Below are 10062 nucleotides of genomic sequence, written 5' to 3'. Positions count from 1 at the left end.
TTGCAAAGAGTTGGACATGACTGAGCAACTGAACTGAATGAACTGAATAAAATGAACTGAACCACTAAATGGTATGGTGAATTGAGGAAATGGAGTATTTTGTTGTTGGGGAGGGGGGTGAGATGGGAAGGGTAGAATCATTTCTGCTTTTCCAAAGAGTAGGCAACTTTCTCCAGAATGTGGCAAAGATTGTAAAACTTGGTGATGGATGTATGTACAGGCTTGTACAGGGTGTTAAAAAATTAACATTTTTTAATATCTAGCCAGTCATTTACACAAATCTTTATGGGCATCCATAAACCACTTTAGGGGACAGATGGTAGAGCTGAGTAAACAGTTACATGGGCTTTCCTAGTAACTCGGCGGTAAAGAATCTGCCTGCAGGAGATGCAAGAGACCTGGGTTTGATCCCCGGTCAGGAAGATTCCCCCCATAGCAATCTGCTCAAGTATTCTTGCCTGGAGAATCCCCTGGACAGAGGAGCGAGGCTGGTTGCAGTCCATAGGGTTGCAAAAAGTTGGACATGACTGAAGCCAGTGAGCATGCATGCATGAAAACAAGCTCATAGAACTTAGGCATAATTAACTAGCTCACCATTCCACTTCTAGTAAACAACAGATGTATGAAGTCCAGGTCTGACTGAACTCCCTCAAGCTCTTTACACCACACTGCATTGGAAAAGAAACAGAAAAGAAGAAATCTGCTAAGTGATCTGTTCCTTAGCTCACAGTCCAGGACATGTCCCCCATCTCCACTTTAATACCTTCTTGTCAAAGCTAAAGAGTGACCATCAGTGCTTCAACCAAGCCCATTGAGGCCTCAACCCCCCCTTCACATCTTAAGTACCTAACCCTCTGAAAATAAATCTTGACAAAAAAAAAAAAAAAAGAAAGAAATTATTATACACTTGCATTACAAACAACCGTGATGACCAAATTGGGAGCACCAAATAGATTCAGACCCTATGCATCTTTTACTTGGGAGGGGCTTAAAATTATGCCCTCGATGACCATTTCCTTAGTTTGGAAGAAGAGCCTTCCACCGGCGCCTCTAGTTGATTCCCAACCCTGCCGCCTACAGAGTGGACAAGGCTCCTGCTGTGTGTAAGCGACACGCCGGGCCAAGGAGGCTAAAGAGAGAAACGAGGGATTTCTCGGTCGGAAAACGAAGAGAAACAATGGATTTGGGGGCCAAAGGCAGAGAGAGAATATACTGTGAGATTTGAGGTCACGCTTCAAGGATAGCGGATGTAAAATTTCTCGTGAGGGGCGAGAGTGACCCAATCAAATTTGGTAATAAACTCTCAAAGAGGTCCGGACTGGGCAAGTTTAGGGATCGGAATGGGAGGAGGGAGCCCGGGGATCTGAGGGAGAGCACAGGGGCCACCCGGCAGAGCTAGAGTACCTCGGGTGAGCCGGACACCGAGGTACGCGCGCTCGGCCTGCAGGGCAGAAGGCGGAGCCTTCCGGGGAACCGCCTATCGGGCCGCCCTGTGGGCGGGGCTATCCTGCTCTCCTGTTGATTACATAACAAACCTGTGCCGGTGGCGGGGGAGCGGCGCGGGCTGTGGAGGAGGGGGCGTGGCCGGGGCGTGGCCGGGGCGTGGCCAGGCCTGCACCGGGCCAGGCAAGATGGCGGCCGTGGATACCGAGTCTGCGCCCCTGACCCTAGAATCGCTGCCCACCGACCCCCTGCTCCTCATCTTATCCTTCTTGGACTACCGGGACCTAATCAAGTAATGGGACGAGGCACATGGCAGGGGAGGGGGTCGCGGGTAAGGGAGGAGGCGTAAGGCAGGAAGGACGGGGCCCCGGCTCGCCGACCCAACCTGGACTCGGGTGTCACCTAGAAGGAGACGCCAGGACCACCCTGATCCTGCAGGGTCCCCCGGGGGGCCGGGGTGAGACCGCGGCGGAAGGGGCCCCGCCTTGAGGTCTTCCTCGCGTCTGGGGCCCATGCCTGAGGAGCGACAAGAGCCCTCTCTCCTGGGCCTCAGCGAGGCCCAGTTGGAAGCGGGGAGATACTGCTCCCGGCTGCAGGCCCACGGACCCCCGCGGCCCGCACCTCCGGACCCCCGGCGTCTCTGCCCGATTCCGGCAGCCTTGGCCGCTTTGAAAAAGTCTCCGTCCCGGCGGCAGAGCACTCTCCTCTCTCTGCCTGGGCCGGAGGCCTTCGGAGTCGGGCGCCAAAGTGGGCCAGTGGGACGCGGGAGAGGGGCCGGGCCGACCCGCTCACCCCGGGGTGCGACTTCTGCGGCAATATTATATCTGGCAGGTTCACTTTCAGACTTCTCCGCTGGGTAATTGTTTCGTTTTCAGCCTTCCTTTTAACGGTTGCATGTTGGATTTTGTTTTGGTACTGACTTCCGGTGGTGCGATACAGGTGACCATCTTCCCTCCTGTATGCTTTGGGTTTCCCAAGTTGCCGGCCTCTGTTCCAAAAATAAACACCGGTTGCTGGTAGGGGTTGTTAAATGCCGGGTTCCTTCAGCGCTTGGGACTGCCTGGAATGGTGGAAGAAATGGCGCTGTTTACACCCTTGACAGCTGGTGGCATGCCTCTTTCTTGGGCCACCGTATATATTTGCAGAGGAGGCAAAGTCGCCCTCTTAAGGATAGGTAGGAGAGATTCGTTTTGTTTTGTTTTGTTTGGTTAACCATTGGATTCTAGCAGTTTGGTGACTGTACCCTGTGTTGTCAGGGATCCTTGTAGACTTGCAGCTTTCTTGAAGTTAGTAGCAGCTGTTGGTTTGTCTAGCTAAGTGGTGACAGAGACATAACTCCAGTTTCTGGCTCCTATGTATATTAATACCTGTAACACTTATTTTTCTAGAAAACATTTTTCTCTACTCACGCTTTTTTTTTTTTTTCTACTCACGCTTGTAATAAAGTTTGTCTTTTCTTTGGAAAAGTCTGTTCCAGCTGCAAACTTTCATCTGAAATATTGTGTTGCTATAGCCTTTTAGAAATCTAACACTACACACACTCTTTTGATCTAATGGGCTACATTGCTCCCAGAGTGATCTTTCTAAGACAGATCCTAAAAAGCCCCTCGTTATTTACGGATTTTAACCTAAACTTCAGGGAGCATTTAAGGCCCTTATTATTGGACATAGTCCACTCTAGGCAAATTGACCTCAGCCAGCATACCACACTTGTGCTTTTTTTTGTTCTGTGGCTTAATCTCTTGACCTTGCCTGGAATGCCGTGCTCCCCTCTTCTCATCCTAGCGAGATGGAATTCCTTTAAGACCCCTTCTCCTGAGTCCGATCTCTACCTTTCTTCCTCCCATTGCAGAGTTCATTGACCACACCAGATAGATTGTGCATTTTCTCAAATATAAAGACTGTGTTGTTTGTCTTTGTAGTTGCCATTTATTCAACAGGTTTTTGCTTTTGTTTTTTTGAGTGTTTCTGTGTGCCAGCCTATTAAGTGCTAGGGAAACAATAGTGAACAAGACACATAAGGATCCTCTTATAAGCTCTTACAGTCTAGTGGACAAGATGGAGAGCAAGCAAGTGCATAATTACAAGAACTGCTGTGTGCTCTGAAGGAAATGAATCAGTGACTCTGTTAAGGAGCTGATTCAGACTGGAAGGAGCTGCCATATATGATAGACAGCATAGAACAGTCCTGGCAGAAGGAATGGTGTTTTCAGGAGCTGATTGGAGGATAGCAGAGCCTGTTGGAAAAGCTAGGAGACTGGTGTTGCAGGAGGTAGGGAGTGACTCACAGGCAGAGAGGCTGAGCAGAGACTGGTGAGATCATGAAGGACCTTGTAAAACAAGGTGAGGAGTTCAAATTTATTATAAATGTTTTAGGTCGTAATCAAAGTTTTAAACAAAAGTGACATGATCCCTCTATAAATGTTTGTAGAAGTAAACTGAGTTGAATACTGTATTAGTCAGGGTTCTTGAAGGAAGCTGAACCAATATGTGTGTGTGTGGCTTATTTTAAGGTATTTGCTCATGAATTGTAGAGGCTCTTTCCTATAGGCTGCCATGTGGAAGGTGGAGACCCAAGAAAGCTGGTGGTTTAGTTTGAAGGGAGCTGGAGAAGTGATTCCAGTCTGGGTCTAAAAGCCTGAGAACCAGGAGTGCCAAAGGTGGGATAAGATCAGTGTCCCACAATAGTGGTCAAGCAGAGAGCAAATCCAACCTGCCTTTGCCTCTTTTTTCTATTCAGGCCCTCGATGGATCGGATGATGCCCACCTGTATTGGGGAGGGCTGTTTGGCTCACTTAGTCCACCAGTTCGAAGGCTCATCTTTTCCGGCACCATCTTACAGACACATCAGGAAATAGTGTTTAACCAGCTATCTGGGCATCCCTTAGCCCAAACAAGTTGACACAAATGCCTTCGAATTTTATCCACAGAAGTTTCTGTGACTTCTTTTCTGTAGTATGTAGCCCAGAATTTTCAAGTGTCCCGCCCATTTGGGTTGGATTGATTAGTCTATTGGGGTCATTGTGTAATGTAAACTGTACAGTTTGAGTCTCACTGCATATCAGAATTATATGTGGCACTTTAAAAATATACATATCATGCCTGAGGTGCAGACGTCACCCCATGCTGACTGAGTCAGAAGCTCTAGGGCAGTAGTTTTCATCCTTGATGTCCATCAAAAATCACCTCTGGTGCACATTCCAGAGATTCTTTTATGTTGTTTAACTCTTGGGATATTGAGGGAGAAGGACCTAAAAAAGAGATAGGGGACTCTTGAATTCACAAAATTGGAGGGATTCCTAGTTTTGCAAATGTTAGTTTGGGTGTATCCTGAGAGTGGCTGAAAAGGATGAGAATGATGTTTGTGTAAAATCTGAAAAATGAACAAAGCCTACTCTGTTTAGCATCAGTTGTTTTTTAACATGCCCCACTCATGGCCTTGACAAATCCTATGTGATTTAAGATTCCCTTAATTGATTAGTTATTGCCCAAGTAAAATCTTTTAATACCTACCTACTCTCTCTAACTTGTAATTTCCCTTCTGAAAGGATAGAAATCCATTTTTTTAAATCTTAAGTTCATTCTTTTTTGAGTTAATCACATAGGGAAGGATTTACAGGAATCAAGCACTATTGTGTTAGAAATCTCTATGTAATAAGAAAATTGTTTCTAATATTTCATATCTTTGAGCAGTTGACACTAAGTTGAATAGCTGTAGATACTGAATCAGAACTGTTGTGAATCTTAACATCTTTTATAAGTTGGTTTTCCAATAATTTCTCTAATGGAAAAGTGTTTTTGGCTACATATTCCTGTTAAGAAAAAAAATTAGAACAAACAGAAGCCATGTGTATTTAATATCAAATGTCTCACAGATCTTAAAAAGAAAAAACACTGTTCACATCTGAGTAACATTTCTATTTGTAGAAATGATTACTGCCCCAATAATGAGTATAGGAAACTCTTTGATTTAAAATAACTCCAATGGTTTATATGTTTCATAGACTTTTGTGTGAAAATTAAAATTGTAGACATTTTGCAGTGTGTTTGTGAACTCAAATAGTTAAGATTTCACCACTCACAAGGTAATTATACTAGCTAACACGTTAAACAGGTTTAGAAAATACTGTTTTGCAGTTATAAGGGTAGATAGTGGAAGAAAAGCAAAAGGAGCAAAACAGAACATTGACTATTTTCATCTTCATTTCTAAATTGCTTTCTTGTTTTCTTTTATACTAACCATGAATCTGGTTACTGCTAGCTGTTGCTATGTCAGTCGAAGACTCAGCCAGCTCTCAAGTCATGATCCGCTGTGGAGAAGACATTGCAAAAAATACTGGCTGATATCCGAGTGAGTATTTGGGGAACATGTATTCTTGAAATTGGGCTCTTGGCTTTCATTAGTGCTAGTCTATCCTGATTCCCCTCTCTAAGCCTTGTCTCTTTAACACCTTTGATGGCTCTTCTTGTGCCTGCCAGGAAAAGCAGGTGTTCTCCAAGCTTCTGTCCTTGGCTGACTGCTCTTCTGCATCTGTGAAGTCTCCTGCATATACTGCTGCAGTTTGTAGAGATGACTTGTATACTTCTAACTCCCCAACCTGAGTGTCCACCCCAGACATTGCCATTGAACCCCAGATTTGTTTGCATAACTGTCTGCTGGACCTTTCCACTGGATGACCCACAGGGTTCACTGAATTCAGTAAATTTTAATTAATTTGATAGAAGAAAAGTGTAGATGACAGAAGGTGGGAGTTGGAAAAGGTGGAAAAAAAGGGTAGGATTGCTAATATCTTTTCCTTAGGTTGAGGGGAGTCAGGTGGTAACTGAAGTTGGTGAAGCAAGAAACAGAGGTTTAAAAATATTATTCAAAGCTAAGCTATTGAGTGGAACTAAAAATAACAGAGCCTCTAAACATTGGGAAGAGAAAGAATGAGGAAGAAGGAGTTTTAAGTATTGCTTCATCCTGACCTTTTATTGATTCTTTGGGGTATCAGTAGATAGATATAAAGTTGATAAACCAAGAACTAGAGGAATAGGGACTTCCCTGGTGATCCAGTGGTTAAGAATCTGCCAGCCAACGTAGGGGACATGGGTTCAATCCCTGGTCCAAGAAGATCCCACATGCTGTGGAGCAGCTAAGCCCAAGTGCCACAACTACTGAGCCTGTGTGCTGCAACTCCTGAGGCCACTCGCCACAACTGCTGAAGCCCATGTGCTCGAGAGCCTGTGCTCTGCAACAAGAGAAGGCACTGGAATGCGAAGCCCTCACACCACAGCTAGAGAGTAGCCCCCGCTCACCTCAACTATAGAAAGCTCAGACGCAGCAGCAAAGACGCAGCGCAGCCAAAAATTTAAAAAGTTAAAAAAACAGCTAGAGGAATAAGCATTTAGAATTATAGAGATACCTTCCAGAAGTAACTAAAGTTTCCTTTGAGGAGTTGACTTAGGAGACTGCCTCGCTTTTCATTATAAGTTCTTTGGTACTTTTTGGTTTTAATAATATGTGTATTACTTAGATGAATAAAAGGTTACTTCCTTCCTACCACTCCCCTCACCCCAAAAAACACACACATATGTACATACAACACCCTGAATTGTTCTTCTCCCCATCCCTAAACCTGATCCTCCTGCATTCCTGCCGTCATAGCAGTACCATCCATCCTGGCATCCAAGCCAGAGAGAGGAATCATCCTACGCCTCTTCTCTCCTTCTCTCCCTCCCTTCATTTAGTGACCAAGCCTTTCTGATTTTAGCCCCTATATGTTTCTTGAATCTTTCTTCTCATTCCATTTAGCCACCACAGCTTTAGTTCCGTTCGTCGTCCCTTACCAGGACTGCTGCAGAACCTTTCCAGCCGGTCTCTGAACCTCTAGTATACACCCCTCCCAAACCACAGCCACAGGTCCGCTCCTTTCACTGCCCCGTTACAGCTCTTCAGTGGCTCTCTAATCACTGCAGGATAAGGTCCAAGCTGCTAGTATGTTACCCTAAAGCTTTTTCTGGCTGCCTTATCCTCTCCCACTTCTGACTCTTAAATTTATATTTCACTTTTTCTCCCTGATTAGACTACATTCTTTGAAGGCAAAAAATGTGCATTATTTTCAGTGTCCTCAGTGGCTAAATAGACAATAAATGTCTGTGGCATTGTACCAAACAGAAATGTTGAATTTTGATTCCTTTGCTGTGCTATATTGATTCTCTAGTTAATCCAGTGTAGATAAATTAGATTAATATAGCCTATCATTTGTTTCTAAATGTTCTCTAAAATAGAAAAACCAAATATATATTTTAAAATTTTACAATTGGTATGTTTTTAGGAGTAAGTTGAAATTCATATCCCCCCAAAAAAAAAGAAATTCATATCCCATATGTTATTCATATTGTATCTTATTAAGGATTAGAAAACTTAACAAAAATAATAAATAGAAAGTAAAAAAATAAGTGACTCATAATCCCACTATTCCAGGAATAACTTGTTAAATTTTTTGATGTATGTGTCACTGTTTATTATCTAGTCTTCATTTGTAGCTAAAATAAATGAAAAGGAAGACAAAAGTAGCCACAGATTCCCAATAAAGTATGTTGATAAGTGTCTAAAATATATGCTAATTTCATTGTAAAAGATTTTTAATTTTATTTTTTAAATCTATTTAGGGAAGAGAAAACACAGAAGAACCAGTGTTGGAAATCCCTCTTCATTGATACTTACTCTGATGTAGGAAGATATATTGACCATTATGCTGCTATTAAGAAGGCCTGGGATGATCTCAAGAAATACCTGGAACCCAGATGTCCTCGGATGGTTTTATCTCTGAAAGGTATTGGGAATGCAGGGTCTCCCTTCTTCATTTTAGTTACTCTAGTATAAATAGGTTAAATAACTTTGGGTTTCTATCTCCTATGCTGATCTGTGCTAATCCAACATTATCGGTAATTCATCATTCACATTTGGTCAAGGAAATCAGAAGCCTGATTTGCTAAGAGGACTCTGGTTCTGGTGCTTGCCCTATTTTTGCCTACCTCAGCACCCACATGATTCTTTATTAGAAGGGAAGGCTGAACTCATTTGATCTTTACATTTGTTTTACATAAAGAAACTAGTAATGCTAAAATTGCTTGAGGATACCTGTTGTAATTTCTTTGAAAAGACTTTCTTTTTTAATTGAAGAATTGCCTGCTCTATCAACCCTCTTCCCTGTTTTCAGTACAAGTAAGTGTTTACTTAACAGCCTGATATTAGGAAAGACCAAATAGTGACAGACTGGGTTTTAAAGCATCTGAAAAGCAGCATAATAGAATGGGGAAAACTTTCATCCCTACTTTGACGTTTACAGAATAATGAAACTAAGACTTGAAGTGAGGTTTATTTGACCCCAGAATCTGTGCTGTGTCTACCATACTATTATTGTCCAATTTTGGCGAGAAATATTAACAGGCTATTTCCCATTACTTTGATTTTTAAATTTATGCCCAAGAAATACATAAATGGATTGGAGGTGCTACTTATCTGCTTTAGCTTCCAATTTTTTTCAGGTTTTTCCACTAAAAGGAATTTTATATGTGTTTTGGTTTTGCTAAGGTGAAAATGGAATTAGTTCTTCTCAAACATATTCCTTTTGAAGTGAGGTCTCTTTTGAAAAAGCATTCCTTTTACATTTCATATTTCTGCTGTACTTTTCCATGCAAATATGAATTTCTTACAATCATGATCGCATGACCAGTTACTTAAAACTGAATTGCAAGGAAGTAGAAGAAAGAATAATTTGGTAGAGAGAGTAGAGCTTTAAAGGAAAGTACCCTTGATTAATATTTTTATTAGTTTCTTTTCTTGAAAGAAAAGAAAAATATCATCTACTTCGTATGTGGGGTTGAAAAATTTCAAGAGGAAAATAATTCTGAAAATAGGTAATTTGGTGGTGATATGTAAAATATGTAAAGGTTAGTGGACTTCCTGGGTGGCACTAGTGGTAAAGAACTTTCCTGCTAATGCAGGAAATGTAAGAGACGCAGGTTTGATCCCTGGGTTGAGAAGATCCCCTGGAGGAGGAAATAGCAACCCACTCCAGTGTTCTTGCCTAGAGAATCCCATGGACAGAGGAGCCTGGCAGGCTACAGTCCATAAGGTCTCAAAGAGTCCTATGTGACTGAAGTGATTTAGCATGAAGCAAGCATGCAGTAGCTAGTATTTGTTAAACACAAAGCTAGGCGCTAAGCTAAGTACTGTGTATTATTCCATTTAAATTGCCAAAATCCTATGAGGTAGGCAATTACTATTCTCATTTTATAGGTGAGTTACCTGAGGCAAAAAAATCTTAAGTAAGTTGTTTGCCATCGCAAAGCAAAGACTGAGCCAGGATTTGAATACAGGACTGATTCCAGAGCTGCGGTCTTCACAGCTGTTGAAGGAAGAGAGGACCTATTCTGTTTAGATTGTCTTAGGACTCTTAGAGAGTTAGTCTAATACTAGGGTATTTGGACTATGAGAATATATTTGTTGTTCTCATTTGAGGCACGGAGCTACCAGGAAAGGAAGAAACTAAGGGTACATAGCAGCCTCTTCCTTTTCTCTTTTATAGTTTTTTAGGGGGGCACTCAGTTGGTATTCCCAGGCTCCCTGCT

At 42.6% G+C, this 10062-nt stretch overlaps 1 protein-coding gene across 1 annotated transcript in view; it reads left to right on the top strand.

Moving 5' to 3' along the window:
* The first annotated feature begins 1597 nt into the window (after positions 1–1597).
* The window catches only part of FBXO3 (F-box protein 3), a 34715-nt gene continuing 26250 nt past the window's right edge, over positions 1598–10062 (top strand). The window contains exons 1-3 of the mRNA XM_061151690.1: positions 1598–1735; positions 5705–5794; positions 8098–8261. Coding sequence (XP_061007673.1) covers positions 1632–1735; positions 5705–5794; positions 8098–8261 — 358 coding nt within the window. The 5' untranslated portion in view covers positions 1598–1631. The remainder of the gene's footprint in view (positions 1736–5704; positions 5795–8097; positions 8262–10062) is intronic.

Source organism: Dama dama, chromosome 1 (assembly GCF_033118175.1).
Source record: "Dama dama isolate Ldn47 chromosome 1, ASM3311817v1, whole genome shotgun sequence".
Classification (NCBI taxonomy): Eukaryota; Metazoa; Chordata; class Mammalia; order Artiodactyla; family Cervidae; genus Dama; species Dama dama.
This window is presented reverse-complemented; position numbering and strand designations above follow the sequence as displayed.